Here is an 18,509-nt window from a genome sequence, read left to right as displayed (position 1 = left end):
GCACTGTTATAAGTAATAGATAATTGGGAGTGCTATGGCATGCCCCTCCACTAAGAAATGTCTGACACCGGGATGAGAAAAGAGCAAAGAGTAAAGTTTAAGATGTTCAATCCATCTTTTGAGACACAACTATGAATGGATTTCCGTTGGCCATTTGGTGGAAAAATGAAATAGTAATTGACTCATGAAGAAAGGTTTTCTCCTCTTCTGGCGTACAATCCCAATGTCCATCCTTAAAAATTGGTAATATAAAATGTATTCAATTTCTTCCTTGATCTTCCAGAGTGCTTTTATCTCCAAATATTGCAACACATACTCTGTATTAATAAGCAAGGTTTGTCTATCAGTCTGAATATATGAAAAAGAGTAATGAATAATAGTCAAAATATTTTGATGTAAGGAATCACAATCTAGTAGTACTACCATTTATAGCAGGCGTGTGTATATAGCATCGAGCGTGTATACAGGGTGCACTGTATATAGTACTCCCTGACGTAAATCATATAAATATGTTTTAGATAAGAATTAATAATGTATGCAATCGCGTTCATAAAATATTGCAGGCGTGTGCACGTATACAAAGAGCATTGCTTTTATTATTAAAGACTAAATTACTCATCAATCATCCCAGCATATGAATTGATATAAGTATTGAGTAGTTAAGTGTCAGAGAAAACTCTTGAAAAACGGAGAATTACTTTAAGGATTTCGACGGGAGTTATCTTTTATATCATTAAAGAAAAAAATTGGTTTTTTTTCCAACGCCTACTTACTCCAGGAAATCCCGGGTAGTACCCCTAGTAATTAATAGTGATAACAAGGACAATTATCAATGCACTCAATCAAGCATTATAATTAACAAAAACAGAAGTAGACAAAGAGAAAAGAAAAGAATAACTTCTCGGTCCTCCTTTTAAACGTTCTTGATCTAATTTATTTAAAAAATTGTAAACAAATAATGAGACAATGATAGTTCAGGGATATTTAGCCATTGGTATGATTGACTTATTTGGCCAACTACCAACATATTTCGGCCCTTCTTTCTATTTGTGATATAGCAAAGGTAACGTAGTGTAGAAAGATGAAAAATGTGCTGATAAAAGAGTTGGAGATTATTCGTCAGAGAATACAAATATAATCCGGGTTCCATTTTGGGGAAGATCATTATAGTTGGTTTCTGTGTTGACGGGACAGATATAAGGATGTTGTCTTTCAAATAAAAGGTCAATTTATCATTCTAATTAATTGTGGCGGCCATTATTTTTCGAAGAATAATAATGTATAATACAGACTTAACTGTTTTTTAATGGACTAGTCACATATCCTTACATATATCTATTCCCTATTAATTATAACCTATGATTCACACTAACAATAAGATAAAAATAAATAATATATACAAGAAAAATAAATATGATTATTTTCTTCGAGAAAGTCGTGCTTAGTTTTAAGTCATATCTCTGATGTCATTTTTTCGAAAGCAAATGTGAATTATTTTGATCCTCTATAACTAACTGAGTTATGAAATCTACTATTGATAATAATTGTTTAAACGGTTGAATGTACACTAATATTACCAATGATGCTACAGGAACGTACGCAGGATGATATTGGGAGAATACATTTCAAAAATAAATTTTTGGGTGAAAAAATTCAAAAATTTAATTTCAAATATTAAATTTTGAAATTAAATTAATAAAATTCCCAGCTGTTCACACAAAATTTCAATTATTAAATTTTTTGGAAAAAAAATTCCAAAATCCACAGCTAACAACAAAAAATAAAATTTTTTGAAAAAAGTTTTCAATTATAATTTTTATTTTTTTATTTTCAATAATTATATTTCAAATATAAAATTTAAGAAAAATTCAAATATTAAATTTTTTGGAGAAAAGTTTCAAAAATCCACAGCTGTTCACAAAAAAGTAAAGTTTTTGGAATACAAAATTATATTTTAAATATAAAATTTTTGGAAAAAAATCAAATATTAAATTTTTATACAAAAATTTAAAAAATCTACAGCTATTCAGATAAAATTAAATTTTTTTGGGAAAAAAATTAAAAACTTAAATTTCAAATATTAAATTTTCCAGTATTAAGAAAAAAATGATTTAATTTGGGAGGTGGGCTACAGCCCCTCCAGGCCACCATATACAGACGCTCCTGTATTAAGGAAAGAAATATAGAATCAACATGGTAACTCTAAGAATTGGAAGAATTTTTTGGAGGATAGCAGCTTAGCTGTCATGAGATCAGCTGTGAAAAGGGAGGACGTGGAGAAGGAAATAAACAATAAACTACTCTGCGTCATTTATGAGCACACGCAAATATTCAATCCGGTTTTGTATAAATCCATGATAGCTAGCATGTTGTAGAAAATGAAGTTCACTCCACAGGAATTAAATAATAATGATAGAAGCTTCAGAACAGAACATTCCCATACAGGTTTCTAACTTTAAAAAAAAAACAAAAAAACGAGCAAGCTGAAAAAATGAAAGTGATAAGCATCACTAAATATTATTAATATTCATCTTTCAAAATGTAATTGAAGGGCTCTTGGCAAATGTCTGTGGAGGGATGTCTGATGAGGTCGTGGCAAATGTGGGAAAAAACCCATATACTGCAAGTCCAAGTCAAATCTGAAGTCTTTACTCACAAGTTCATGTCCTTGAATACTTTTACCAAGACCAGTTATAGTTCCCAGAAAATGTAATTTACTTTAAAGAACGTTTCATATCCACTGCAAAATTGAAATGCCTTTTGAGTTCAAGCTGAGTCGCGAGTCTTAGATTTCGAGTCTTTATAATTCTTTAACTGTGGGATCAAAAATTGAGTAAGAGGTCTTTAAAAAAAGAACTTGAGTCACAAGTCTCGCCTTTCAGTCCTCAACTATGGGCTGTAGTCCAATTATATTAATATTTCCAAAAGCGGTATATAAATAAGACGTAACGCAAAATTTTTTGGTACATCTTTCACAATTCAAAAACATGGTTAAAAATAGTTTTTGTAATTTTATTAAGAAATGACAATATCATTTATTTTTCTTAAAAAAAATAAGGAAAAATAATGTTAAGGATTTATTTATGAACCCCTCTGTGAAAGTTGAGCCAGGGCGTCACTGGATCTTGGATCAGACCATAGCACAGTGGTTCAAGACAATTACAATATAAATTAAACAATCAGACATTTTATGATAGAAAAATCAAGAAGATATACTTTCTAGGAAAAAATGTATTATGAGAATTGAAAGTTGCGTCATTTCGCGGACTTTTTTCTGAAACAAAGCACTTAAATTATAAAGATTTGCTTTATAACGTCATAATTTCCTAAAATATCAATAAATTTGAGTAATATTTTCTTCTATGAGTTCTTTATGAATGGCTCTCAAAATATTTATAGACGAGTCAATGATACATTTCCTTCTTTATATCTAATAAGTTATATTAAATATCTTAATTTTTTCTTTAAAAATACATTGTTTAAGCCTACTTTTGTACTCTGTTAATTATAATCATAAATCCAGATATTCGGCCTCCAGGTATAGTTTTATTATATTTATAAAGAAAAGCCTGTCCGTTTGTGTGTTTGTTTCGGATGAGGACTTTTTAACAAAGAACCGATTTTATAGGAGAAAGTGCATTTTTAAAATAATGAATATGACTAGTGATGAAAATCCTTTGTATTTTGGGAATGTTAAAAAAAGAAAAAGTCGAAAATCAGCGAGGTGACAATCTTAAGAATGTATTGGAGGAGATAAGCTATAATCCACTTTGACAAGGGAAAATGTCGATCGTAGAATATAAAATAAGGGACTCAGACATTTCCCGCCTGAAACATAGCCCCACCTCTCTAATATAAACTACAGGTGAGGACCCCTCCCAACCCCCTTATAAAATCTCAATGTTAGGTTGTTTTCGAGTACCACTGTATCCCAAAATGGGATGAAACCCACCGCCACTATTCAAGCAGCCACTAAGAACCCTCACAATCCCTAATTACCCCTAAATGTTGGTGATGATTTTGGGTTCGGACTGGTCCCAAAATAGGATTAAACCCAACAACACTACTTACATTTACCGCCCCCCCCCATTTTGAACTGTTTCGGGTTTCATCTCGTTTTGGGAATCGGCATATTCTCAACTTCCTGCTGGATATAAATTGATGTGTTGGGAGTTGCCTTTGGAGGTAACTTAGCTGACGGGGGTAGGGTTCATCACTTTTTTGGACACGACGATACATGGAAACATTCCAACTTTAGGGGTATATATGGGGGGTGAGGGCCGGGGCCATTACTGCTGTTTATGTAGGAGGGGGGTGCCTAGGGTGGGAAATGTCTGCAGAGTAAATGTTGCAACACCTGAAAAAAGAATATCATTAAATCTATGATGCCATCAAAAAAGTATGAAAATGTGAATAAAAAATTATCTAATGTTTTTAATAAATATGAAAATATGGATACTTAAAAATATGCACGTTGCATTGGTAAGATATTTTGTCCATTTGACAATTTGTCGTTCGTCATTTTGACCTACTACCAGGGAAAAGGAGAGAAGGAAATAAACAAGCCAGTAATGACTCCGTTGTTAATCCTCAATTCTACTCCCAGTCCAACAAGGTCACACTTTATACAGTACATATGTCCATGTAAATAAATAGTTACACATGTATTGAAGTCTTCTCCACGTACTTGAAAAAAAAAAATAATAATAACAATAACTTTTCGGGCCACAGATAACTTATATATGTATGTATAACAAAAGCACTGTTTCTGTCTATTTTTGCAATAAAAATATTTATTTATCAATGCTCTGAATGTGGATTGATTTAGCTGTGAACTATTCAAAGCAATGGTTGGAAATATTTAGCTCACTGCTATTAAATAATTTTGGTCTTTTTTCTGTTTTGGTTTGGGGGGAAGGCTCCGATATACAATAAATAAATCAACTGGGTAGTGAAGAAAATCGGTCCATAGAGTGAGAGCGTAAAATATTATTTTCTTTAAATGAGACTGAAATATTGGTCTATATAGGTTTCTAAAAATTCACTTCATAACGAACCAGAAAAATAGGTCTCCTCTATACTTTTCTCTCTCTATGCCTCAGCTCCATTTCAATACGTGAATATAAAAGATAAAATTTCTGGCTTTTATTTCGTTTTGAGTATTGGGTAATTTGATTTTTAAAATATTTAATGCTCTGAGAGTAAAAATAAGTCTGGGCAAGTACAAACTAATCATTGAAAAAAGTTGTAGAGTTACCTTTAAATACATTACTTACATTAGCCTGTCCCGATTTCGAGCTAGAAATTTTCTTCCCCTGGAAAAAAAGTCATTTTCTACTAGGATAATAACAAAAAGAACTTTCGCGAAGTAACAAGCCTCTCAGGTTACTTTTGACGTAGTATAAGCTATTTTAGTTTGGAAAATATGGTATCCTTGTGTCAAAATTGACCATCTTGGGCCTCTTGTATTGTCGCAAATAATAATAAAAAGTTACAGTTTATAAATTACATTTTTTTAAAGAATTTGTTTATTAGTTAAAAATATTTGGTCGATAATATACAAATTCCCCATTTTATCAAAGATAATGTTCCTCCTAATCATTCAACAGCTTTTGTCTATGGTTACATTTGACTATTTTATGTTTGATAAAATATATAACCGCAAATCGTTGAGCAAATAATCTTAAACTCCTTACATGATTAAAAACAAGTTGTACAATATGTTTAATAGATAAACCGAATATTAGAAAATATCGGAGGACTTGGGCTTTTAAACAAAAACTTAAGACTCGACTTGTAGACTGCAGTAGAAGGACTTTCCCCCACCTCTGTCAAATGTAGGGTGTATCAAAACTATTTCCCCGACCATTTTATATGCTAATATAATGAGGTTGCATCTACTGATTTGAAAACTTCCGGCGGAAGAGGATAGCTAATTTAAGTATAAGCCAGGAATGTCGAAACCATGCTCCAGGGGATGCATTTAGGCCCATTTAATGTGTAAGTGAAGTATACTACTGACTCTCAATTCAAGTAGTATTTTTTAGAAAATTGTCAAAATATCAACAAAACGCGTAGAGCACCCATAATTCGTACAAACATTGAAAAATATTTCCAGAACAAAAGAACTTTCGAAAAATTACCGCTCTGGCGAAAATGTAATTTTTACAAAAAATTCAAACCAAAAAAAAAAAATATATATATATATTTATATAGATATATACAAGGTTCGGGAGCAAAACGTGGACTATTAATAAATGCTAATTATGTAATTAAAATAGCAAGGTTTTGCTTCTGAACACTCTAAATAATCCTGATCAGGGTTTCAACTTTGCCCTTAATGTAATTATTTTGCTTTATGAAGCCATTTTTATGAAATTTAATTGAATAAGTTCTGTTCCCCGTTAAAATATTTCAAGTGACAATGCGGCCCATTATTTTAAAAGGTTGGACATTCCTGGTCTAAACTGTTGATCTTACTTGTTTTGTTTTGTTATTTCAAAACTATGGAGCAAGGGAATCGCATGAAAGTTCCCACTTTGCTCCATGCAGGAGTCACAAAAAGAACATTGACAAGCACACCCTTGTGTCACCAAGACTGTGGATAATGTCAATAAACATCTGGAAGCCGAAGAATTGCAGGGATTTTAATATTATACAATGTACATTTATATCTAACCAAGAGTACTAAAAAAACGAAAGCTCACCTAAATAGCGAGTATACAAACTGTTGATATACTGTTGTTATACTCAATGACGTCAAAATATGTCTGTCTTGCCCAGCAGTCTGTACGGTACATCAAATTGAACATTCTGGAAAGTTCAATTACATGATGGTATAACCTTGTAATTATATTAACCTTGATCAGGCCTATATTTTAAAATAGGAGAGAGATAACAAATAAAGAAGTTTAGTAAATTACTAAAGATAAACTATAAAAATATATCCTTTTTTATAACTTACTTTTAAATTGAAACAGTTTCATTTACTAGTATTGCAACCCTCCCAATTTCATATGCAAGTATTAACTAAATAAAAAGGAAAAAATTTCAAATTTCAATTGAATAAACATTCGCATTACAATTTAGAGACAAAAAGAATTCAGACCCTGTATCTACTGAATTTATGTAACCACTGCATTTGAATATTAAGTTATTTAATCACGTGTTTAACGTTATATTATGTTATAACTAATAGATATATTATCATTGTCTGAAATTATTGTCAAAAATCCATAGCCATTCAAAAAGTATTTCAACAGGCTACAGCTGTTTACGAACATTTTTTAAAGAATTTAATTTGAAACATTAATTTTTTTTTCAAAACTCAATCAGAATGTCAAATTTTTTGGAAAAAAAATTTAAAATTTAATTTTTAAGTATTAGTTCAAAAGTTCATATAATCTCTAATAAAAAACATCCAGCTCACCGCCTACAAACGCCCCTGATGGGTAAAACTTAATCTGTTCAATGCTTCTCTCGAGTCATGACTTTAAGTACATAGGTTTCAATCAGCCATTTGGTGGAAGAATGAAATATGTCGACTCATGCAGAAATACTTTTTGATCTTCTTACGTACATCAAATTCTGATGTTGATCCTTAGAAATGTCTGAAATATACCCAAAAACACCCCCAACATTCGGGGACAAAATGAAAATTCCTAAAGTCTATATCCCGTTTCCTCATAAATTTATGCTAAATGGTTTTATACGAAATTGTTGTTAAACAAAATGTCCTTATACGAAAATGTTTTATATTAAATTTCCTTATACGAATATGTTTTATACGAAGTTACCGAACCCCAGTTAATGGAGGTCATATTGAGCTGTAATAAACTTCAACTATAATTAAAAAGTATCAAAATAAAAAAATGTGTAAAAACATTAGACTCATGAAGTATATAGTTCTTGATTAAAAACGGGGTTCCGGATCAGGAAATAGTTTTGTTACACCCGGTATTAATAAATATAAAAAGTACAATTTTCAATATTTGGGACGGGTCAACAGGACTAAAAATGGGTAATTTCAGAGGGCCGTAGGATCCTTTTTTTTTTTTTTGGAGAAGAAGGTGCTTGGTTTAGGGATTTTTTTGAAAAAAAAATCCAAAAAATAATTTTTTTGGAAAAAAAAAAAGAAAAATTAATAATGTTGGAAAAAAATTTCAAAAATCTATAGCTTTTCAGAGAAAAAATTCAAAAATCTATAGCTTTTCAGAGAAAAAATTCAAAAATCTATAGCTATTATCAACAAAGTAATTTTTTGGAAAAAAAATTCAAATATTCAATTTCCTAGTAAAAAGCAAAAAATCTTTCATATAGGAGGGGGGATACAGCCCCTCCAGCCACCCCTGAATTTTAACCCAAAGATATGTTCTCCAAACTATAACACTCTGTACCACGCCAAAAATAGATAGAAAGCCTTCAAACTTTGTCAAAGTCAGTTTGTTTGATTGTCCACAGCAGTAAAAGACTTTGAGCATGGAGATGCATATATTAACTCCAAAATAGGAACAGTCTAACATAAATATATCCTTGTCCATATATTTTGATTTGTAGATAGTGTTCAAACATTTGTCACTGGTCTCAATTACTATTAACTTTACAATATATAAGCAAGCACGAACAGTTGACCTTGTAAATGTGTTCATTTGCATTTTCATTCTTGGAACAAATAATCCAGCCGTATCTTTAATTAAGGGGCCCTTCCTATTTAGCTATTTTTAGAAAATCGATAAAATCATTATATTAAATTTATGGCTGTTTTGGTGCAATAAATAATTTATTTATAACAAAGTTAACAGCTGAAGGCAATGGAACAGTCTTTCGCATACCTTATAACTTACTAAATGGACTTCTTCTATAAGTATAATTAATAAGAAGCCTTGTCAGTACGCCCCTGGACTCAGTCCTTTTATAAGTTGATTTCTTAGACACTAAATTCCCTCCATCACGCTGATATGCTATTCGGAAAATGTATGGGGAAAAAAGACATGGATTCTTTTGGAAAATTTAAAATATATAACAACCGGAAAAAAAAAATGTTTTTATAAAAATATGAACAAAGCAAACTTTATATATATGTATGCATGAAGATCAGTCACAGGATGCACCGTATTTAGTGCCCTCTGATATAAATTATAAACATATTTCGAGCCAAAAATAACAATGTAGTCACTTCACTGAACTATTGGCGGCGTGTGCATATATCATCAAACTTGTATACAGGGTGTAATATATATAGTGATCCCTGATGTATATCATATAAATATATTTGATGTAAAATAAAATATGGAAGTATTAAATAGTGTTGAGACTCGGTCCAGCACCGAGTTTTTTTTTTCGGTTCGGTCTAGAATCACTTTTTCTGGAGCGATTTTTTGGTCCATACGGCGGTTTCAGACTGTTAACCTATTTTTTGGGTCTCACTTTATGGAGCTAGATCAACAGTTATTGATTTTTTCGAACTAAATCTCAAAATTACACGATATTTATAGGAACAAATACTTTATACATATAATATAAATGTATTCATTCGATTATACAAGTAAATCAGTTGAGTAACATGTAATAAGTCGTGCAAGTAATAAGGATCCCTTTCCTCGTACATAAGTTTGTTTAATTATTTTATCATTCAGTGGACTTCTATGTTCTCCAAGAGTTACGACAGAAGGGTCTCGAATAAAGATACTTCTAACTTGATTATCCATCTCAAGAGATGCTCGAATTCAGAAGTATGTATTGTACGAGAGACGATGGGATTAAAATTCATCCGAGCTATCTCTGTTTAAACTTTGTATGACGTCATTGTACATACATATGATGTGATGTTATAAAAAAACTATCTATAAAATCGGTCTAGACCCCTTTTTGGTATCGAACTAGACTGCATTTTTCCTATGGACTGATCTAGAACGAACTTTTCCTTTGGACTGGTCTGGGCCGAATTGATCCTTTGGACCGATCTTGGCCGAATTATTCTATGAGAATGGTCCAGACCAAGCAATTTTTTTGTTTGGATTTTTTTTTCGGTGCAAGAAAAAATATAACGGTCCCATACTGGTCTAGGATTTCCAGACAGAACCCCAACACTAGTATTTATGAAATATTGCAGGTTTGTGCACATATACAAGAAGAACTGTTTCTGTTTGTTTATACTATTGCTTGCATTTACAGTATATATTAAGATTTGAATAAAATATACACGCGGGTATGTAAAAATGAATTAACTATATCAGGTGCTTTTTGTTGGGTATCCTGTATAAGTTTGGCTGCACGTCATACTTTCTCTTTCTATCTCGAAATTGGAGACAGCGACAGAGGATAGTTGAAATTCAATTATCGCAACCTTTTAATGATAAAGAAATAACTTTATACCGGATACCCCTTTGTGTTTAGCCAAGGAGAATAACTTAGTCATTGATTGAGCATATTTGGAACACTGAGGATCTCTCGGGGAATTCTAATATTTTTTAGTATAATTAAATCAAATTTTGTCTTCTAGCTGACGCCTGATTACTCAGAGCAATGCCGACTACAACTGCTAGTGTTTGATAAAATAAGCTCATCTAAAAACAATTTCATCACAAATTCTCAATGTTTTTCACCAACTAAGAAAAATCTTAGGGACGATCTTTGAGGCAATATCTGTTCACAATTAAAAGAAAGACATAATTTGATTTAAGTATAATTTATTTTGTGCTGTTGTTAAAGGTTATTAGAATATTTTAGACTCTCAAAATTTGTTATGCATTCTTCATCTTAATGGATTATTATTTAAAATAATCTTCCGTGCCTCAAGTTTTTCAATAACTAAACCTTTAATTAGCGAAACCTTATAATTACTCCTAACTTGTTTATCGTAGTTTTTTTAACGAGATCTAACTCATAGAGTAAGACGTCGTTCCATTGAAATTCCACCTTTCGGGATTAGTACCTAAATGCAATCCAGGATCACGTGAATCCGTAGGTTTATAAACAGTCAAATAGAACGTTTTCACTGATGTTAAAAATTCCACCATAATTGAAGGAGACGCCATCTTCAGGGACGTCCACAGGGTTATATTTTGGAGAGGGCTTGGTTTTGAAAATAAATCCAAAAATTAGATATTTTGGAAAAAAATTTCAAAAAAAAAAAATATTAATATTACATTATTAAAAGTTTGACAATTTTTGATAAAATTTAATGCAAGAAAATTGCTACGAAAGACGAAAAAAATAATTATTCATCATCGTATAACATCTTTTAAAAAATTATATTTTTAATTTTTTTGTTAAACAATATTACAAATATTGTCATCATCATTTTATTTTTAGACAGCAACAACATACTAATTAAATTAGACAACAAAATTTTGATACCGCCCCCCTTTATAGTTAAGCTGCAGCATTGATTTTTTAGCAGTTTTTACTTAGGAAATGATGAAATAAGAGTTTCATTAATTAATATAAAAAACTCCTTTGTTCAATTATTAATATTTGCTTATAAATAAAAGTACAGGTAGGAGTACCCGGCACTGCCCGGAGTTATTAGACACCAATGATTAGACAAATATTGCTTTGATAATATAGAAAAAAGCTCCTTAACAAGTAGTTTTTCAGAAGTAGTCTCACACGTTCCTACTCACTCAATACTTTGACATTCTCTCCTAAAGAATTAAAAATAATTAAAACAACTTGAAAGAAAAAAAAATTGATTTGATGAGCCAGGGAGTACTTTAACTGGTTTTGTACAGCTTTCATCGCTCAGAAACGGACACATTGGAAACCTATTAATATAGAAGAGATGCAACGAACTCAGAAGAAGATGAAAGGGTTGAACAAAGAAAAGGAATAAACTAATGTATTTTCTGTGCTAGATGGCGCACTGGTAGAGTTCACAAGCTATTACTTTTATGAATCTTTTCTTTGACAATATTTCCATTTAACTTAATATTTTTATTATCATTACCATTTCCGTCATCTAATTTACTATTTGACCATTTAATATAATCACATAAAGAACTGTATTAATTTACCTCATCGATTCTGAAGGTATATGCTATATTGTTAATATATATATATTTGTTGATTTCTTTGATATATAAAGGATTCATTACGCTTAATAGTGATACTAGTACTTTATGTATCTCCATTAATACGTCCTAGAGGGGTATTAAGAGGGATTTTTAAGGCTGCAGCTTCTCGCAATACTGCTTTTAAGATAATATTCCAGATGAAAACATCTCAACTTGGAAATTTGCTGGAGATATAATTAAATTCCATCAAACAATCTTAGCAAAATACTTGATGGTTTTCTGTAAGATTAATTGTCATTTAAAAAGGTTCAAATCTTTTAGTCCAAACTATTTGTTTGCTTGTTTTCGTTATTTTTGTTAATTTTATAATTCTTATTTCAACTTAGAGAAACTTGTTCTTGGCTTATTGGTTAGTCATCGCTTTAAATGCGTGTAGTGGAGTGCATTGTAGTACTTTGATGTTCTTTTTTTTTTTTTTTTCAAGGAAATTAATTTTAAACCAAAATGATTATTTATATTTGTATGAAATAACTTTTCTAGATGAATAATGAGAGATAAAAAAAAAAAACCCCCCTCCAGACGCCCCTGACATTACTTAACACTTTTTGAATTCTAACAAATTCGTTAGTCAAAAAATCTTATTTTCTATGGGATTATTGACAATTTGTCATTTAAAAATTGTTTTTTCCTTCTCTAACCAGTAAAATTAGGATTCACATTCTTAATCGGCCCGGTTGAAGGATCTTTCTTCCTCTTGTGGATGCATAACTTTTTGAATCTGAATTTTTAAAAAATACATTTTTGAGGATACACATACTTTAATTTTCTCAAAAATAAAAAAAGAAGAGAGAAACATAATTTTTTACGAGTAAATACTCGCATTTTAGACTCACGAGCCGAGTTTTTGATGTCTTTTTGTTAACTTCATAAAATTCGAGTCCCAATTTACGAGTTTTGTTCGTGATACATCACTAACTAATAAACTCTAAATTTCAAATAAACAATTCTCAAAAACCAGAGTTGATACAAAGAAACTAATTGCGGATTCGTGATCCCCTTGTCAATTCCTAATAGAATTTAAAAGATGTTTATCAAGAAATACATTGAATATTCTATAATCCAGAATTCGCAATGAATTTGCAAATTAATTAAGGGACAATTTGCTAAAAAAATATGTACATTATTTTATCATTGCTTGTCTGTAAATGAACTATATATGTATTGTATATACACAAATACGAAAATTCCATCTGCATGATGTAACCTCAAGTAATGACTTGAATTGAAGAGAAAAATGTAAAAGAAATAAAAACGACTTCACGACAATCTAATTTAATGTCTTCATTTCCCAACAAAGTGTAAAAAAAAAAGGTCAGAAACATCAAGGAAATGACCCAACAAGACATTGTAGATCTCGACTCAATGTCGGGGATTACAAATATAAAAAGCTCCAGTCTAATATGACACATGCTCTCAAGGATATTCCTTGAGGGTAGAAATAGTTTTTCTCATTTAATTTTTGACATTTAAAGACTAGGAGGTTGACTCAAATCAAGTGTATACATACATTTTTAAGTGTGATGCCACACCTCCATTTTGGGCTTTCTTTTTAGGTGCTGGGATAGAAAGCATAGGCCACACTCATATATTTTTATAAAATTAATATGTATATGATTATTATGTTTCTATTCTATTCCAAAAAATGTATCTCTTTAAACTTAAAACCCCGATTTTTTAAAGCAATTACTCCTTCATGCTCTGGGTCATATACATGGCATACAGAAGTGTTTTCGAGACCCTTGTTCACTTTGGATTTATTCTGGCAATTATGAGTCATAGATTTCTCCAAATGGCTTAATTCATTATGGGGACGATTTATTTTTTTGATAGCTCCTAGACATTTCTAGAGATTTGATTTTGTGAGTCGATGTGTATATATATATACACTTAAATATATAAGAACTACTCAATCTAGAAGTCGAATGAAGAGAAGCAAGGAAGAACAAAAATTCAATACTGGCATTTGCATTCTTGGCACTGTTCCTTGCAACTGATGGTGCCTTCAAAGAAAGTTATCCTAGAGATAGGTGGTGAAAACAAGTGTTTTCTGTAAATTTCTCCCTCACTACCTACCTAATGAACGAACGGGGATAAGTGATTAGCCCTTAGAAAGTCAATTTTCTTTAAAAAGCGCACAAGATTTGACTAGCTTGATAAAAATAGTATATGTATGTCGAAATAAATAAAATTTCATGAAAGCTCATCTCCATTTTAAGTGTGATAAGTCGAGAGAGACTGTGTGAGAGGGGAGATCTTTCATCTTCTTCGTACAAAATCGTGGAGTTAGCTTTGATATTCAGTTGATCGAGTCATCAGGACAGCTACATCTACTAGTACTTGTGTTCATCCTCTCTTTTTTTCAAGTGTACAAATCCAGATCAGTGAGTAAACCTACGATTCTCTTCATAAAATCTTTGAAAGCAAAATGCATTCCTTTTATCTTGTTCAAAAATAAATTTTGGCAATGTTTCATAAGTCTTCTGAAATTATCATCAATCATTTTTATGTAATTTTATGTATTTCAGGTGTACCTTAAATAACCCGGCAGAGACATGGCCCTAGCACTTTCCAGTCGCTCCAAGGCGGATGATTCCGAAATGATGTCCTCCATGAAGAGAACTACAAAAACCTATACCTACAAGCAAGATGGCTCAGGTAATGTCACTCGTGAATGTCATACTAAGGTAGATTGTGGTGAGGATGCCTCCATTAAGGCCATGCGAAGATTTGAGGAACAAATTCGCGTTCTCCAGGATGACTATGAGTCCGAACAACATCTTAGAAGGAGAGTAGAGAGGGAAAAGCAGGATTTGCAGATGCAGATTCTGTCTCTAACGGAGAGACTCACACAAGCTGAAGGAGGAGCAGAATGCCAAATCGATATCAATCGAAAGAGAGAGGCTGAAATGTCTCAACTCAGAAAACTTCTAGAAGAACTTCATACTGAATCTGAACACAATATTCATGAACTCAAAAAGAGACATCAAACAGCAATGATGGAGCTTCAGGAACAAATTGATTCCGTTGCTCGATCCAAGGACAAGGTGTCTAAGGAAAAGTCCAAGCTTCAAGTCGAGATTGAGTCCCTTTTGGCACAAATGGACGTTTTTTCTTCCGAAAAAACCACTGTCAGAAAAACGATTGAACGTCTAGAGATTCAAGTCAATGAGTATAATTGCAAAATCGATGTCATGTGCAAGGAACTCACCGCCGTGACCTCTGAGAGGAACAGCCTTAAGCTCTCAAATGACGAGTCTAATAGGAGGTTGAATGAATTGAAAATGGCCATTGAAAATGCTGGCCTTGACAAGAACAAAGTGGCTTCTCAACTCAGAGATCTACAAATTCAATTAGATAATGCCTCTAGAGGAAAGAATCAAGCTGAATCCAGAATTGTTGCCCTTGAGACTCAATTGAAGTCTATTTCTGTTGAAATTCAAGAGTACAAGGAGACCAGAATTGATTTGGAGAAGCAACTTGGCCATTTTAAGAGCGAGGGTTTGGACTGGAAGAAAAAATACGAGAATGAAGCTCGACTTCGCATCGAGGATATTGACTGCCTTAAGAAGAAGTTCGGATCACAAATTGCAGATCTTCAAGACAAATTGGATGCAGTTTTGTCTAAATTGAAGGGGATGGAGCAAGCTAAGAACCGTCTTCAAATTGAAGTTCAAACTCTCATTAAGGATCTTGAGATCTCTCAATCCACTGTCAAGGACTTCCAGTCCAGATTGAATATTTCAGAGAAGAAGTGTGAAGATTTGGCCATCAAATTGAGAGAAATGACCAACATGTATGAAAAGGCAGACAATGAAGTCAAGGCTAGAGGTCAAGAGTTGATGCGTTTGTCCAATGACATGGACCGACTAAAGATGGACAATGGTGTCTTATTAAAGGACAGGTCTAAGTTGGATGATGAATGTAGAATGCTTAAATCTGAATTGGATGCTCTGAAGAGACAGCTCCACGCCTCTGAACAAGAGAATCGTAAGATGGCCCATGATAGAGAGGAATTGGCAAAGGCATTCAAGGAGGCTGATGTTGGACGTAACCGTGCTGAAAACCGAATTGCTGAATTAGAAGCTGAATTGAAGAGACTCCGTGGAGATAGCCAAAAGGGCTTACTCATGAAAGAAGATGAATTCAATTCCATGAAGAAGAAACTTGTATCCGAAATCGAGTCTTTGTCCACTCGACTCCATGAGACCGAGAATCGTCTCAAAAATGAAGTTGAAAAAATGAAAAAGAAAATGGCTGTTACCATAACTGAATTGGAAATGTCTCTCAACTCTGCAAACCAGAGCAATGTCAGTCTCCAAAACGTTAACAAGACTCAAGTCAATAAGATAATGGAGCTTACGTCATTATACGACTCAGTCTGCAAGAAATTGGACCTAACTGCTGGAGATGCCTCATCTTTGTGCAAAAAGATGGCTCTAACTGAATCAGAATTGCATTCCATGAAATCCGCTTATGGAAATGTTGAAAAAGCTCATCGTGTTACTGAAGCCAAGGTACAGGAACTTAATGTCAAGATCAACGAGTTGACTCAAGTCAATATTAGCATCAACAATACTAAAGTCAAGCTTGAGAAGGAATTGGGTACTGTAACCTCAGACTACACTGATATTGCAAGAGAGCTTAAATTGGCTGATGACAGAGCTAACAAGGCATCTCATGATGCTAAGCACTTTGAATCTCTTTTGAGAGATGAGTCAGCCAAGCTTGTGAGAATCGATCACGCTAAGCAGGCCTTAGAATGTGAGGTGAAGAGCTTGACCATTAAAATGGAAGAGATAGAAACAACTGCCATCACAACATCAAGAAGAACCATCAAGCAATTGGAAATTAGAATTGAAGAGCTTGAAAGTATGTTTTCCAAGGAAAAGGTTTGTCATGTTGAAACAGCTACCATGCTCCACAAGAAGGAAAGAGTTGTGAAGGAGCTTCTCTGTCAATCTGAAGAGGACCGCAAAAATATCCTCATTCTTCAAGAATCCTTGGATAGACTCAACGACAAAATCAAAATGTACAAGCACCAATTGGAAGAGCAAGAGTGCATTTCCAACTCTAACATTATGCGAGTCAAGAAATTCCAAAGAGAATTGGAAGATGCTTCAGGAAGAGCTGAAGAAGCTGAGAGCTCCTTGAACTCATTCCGCTCCAGACAAAGAGTATATGCTACTGCCGAGTCTAACAGACGCGAGAATGTAAGAGATGAAGTTGAGCGTGAAGTCGTCATCAAAAAGAACGTAACCAACTGCTGCAGTGTAGAAGACATCTGTGGTCAACTCTCGGCCAACAAGGCTCTCGGCTCATCATCCAAGGCTGTGACCACTTCTTATGGTATGTCTAGCAGTGGAGTCAGAGCTTCTGATTATAGAGGTTCCTCTGTGTACAGTCGAGCTGGAAGCACTGCCAGAGCTGGTAGTATGGCTCGTGCTGGAAGCATGGCTCGTGCCACTTCTGTTGGAAGATCCTCTTCTGTTTATAGATACTAATTGATTAAGTTTAAAATACCTTCGTGATTGATTATAAAATAATATAATGAATTAATTAACATCTCCCAAGTCCCTTTTGTTCTATCGCTACATACTTCTTGGAACATCGACTCAAATGAGTTTCAACTCTCTCTCTCTCTCTCTCTCCAATTAAATAAGCCGAATAATACATAGAAACTCAGTCATCAATTAATTATCACACAGTGCATGTATGTCCCTCTCTTTTCAATGATTTAAGATTGATCCTTGTTCATGGATGTAATTTTGGGCTCCTCTATGAACAAATCATCATCATTGCCTTATTTTCGATTTTCAGAATCTATTTTGTTACTTATAATATCTAGTATATTAATATAATATGGTCAATTAGGCGTTTTGTACTGAATAATTATAATCTATTTAGTTTGCGTTCCTTCAGACATTTTCAAGCTGAAGAAAAAAAAAAGTCTTCATAATATGTTTTATAATATAGTCAAGTATCAATATTAATTAAAAGTAATGCTAAAGTTTCAACTATGATTTTTTTTGAAAGAATTTTTAAAATATAAAATACATAAAAAATTAATTTTTTTGCACGTTTTATTACAGTTCACTTCATATTTAATTTTTTTATAAAACAAAACAAAAAAAAAATGGCCATTTGTAAATAATAATAAGAATTATTGATAAGTCTTTTTTTTGTTTTTCTATTTTCAAAAAAAAATATTTTCACACTTTCTCATTTTTGGCGTCTTGCTTTCGGATTCAAGGACGAGCACAACTATATGCAATGTTGTATAATAAGTTGGGTGGAGTTATATTGCTGGCTTACATATATTTATAAAATAAGCCAAAAATATACATAGTTCAAATCTATCATCCTCTCCGATTTCGAGGACAATGCTATACTAGTTGTTAATCCACTGAGAGGTCAAATACGTTCATAATATGAAAT

The 18,509-nt window shown here is 32.6% G+C and overlaps 1 protein-coding gene across 1 annotated transcript; it reads left to right on the top strand.

Annotated features, from left to right (window-relative positions):
* The first annotated feature begins 13,935 nt into the window (after positions 1-13,935).
* On the top strand, positions 13,936-17,944 carry LOC121123588 (paramyosin). Its single transcript, XM_040718712.2, has 2 exons — positions 13,936-14,455; positions 14,600-17,944. Exon 2 carries the CDS (start codon positions 14,627-14,629, stop codon positions 17,573-17,575), a length of 2,949 nt encoding a protein of 982 aa, XP_040574646.2. The 5' UTR covers positions 13,936-14,455; positions 14,600-14,626; the 3' UTR covers positions 17,576-17,944.
* The last annotated feature ends 565 nt before the right edge of the window (positions 17,945-18,509 follow it).

The sequence above is a fragment of the Lepeophtheirus salmonis genome, chromosome 8, assembly GCF_016086655.4.
Source record: "Lepeophtheirus salmonis chromosome 8, UVic_Lsal_1.4, whole genome shotgun sequence".
Taxonomy (NCBI): Eukaryota; Metazoa; Arthropoda; class Copepoda; order Siphonostomatoida; family Caligidae; genus Lepeophtheirus; species Lepeophtheirus salmonis.
The sequence above is the reverse complement of the archived record's forward strand: the minus strand, read 5'-3'. Positions and strand labels throughout refer to the sequence as shown.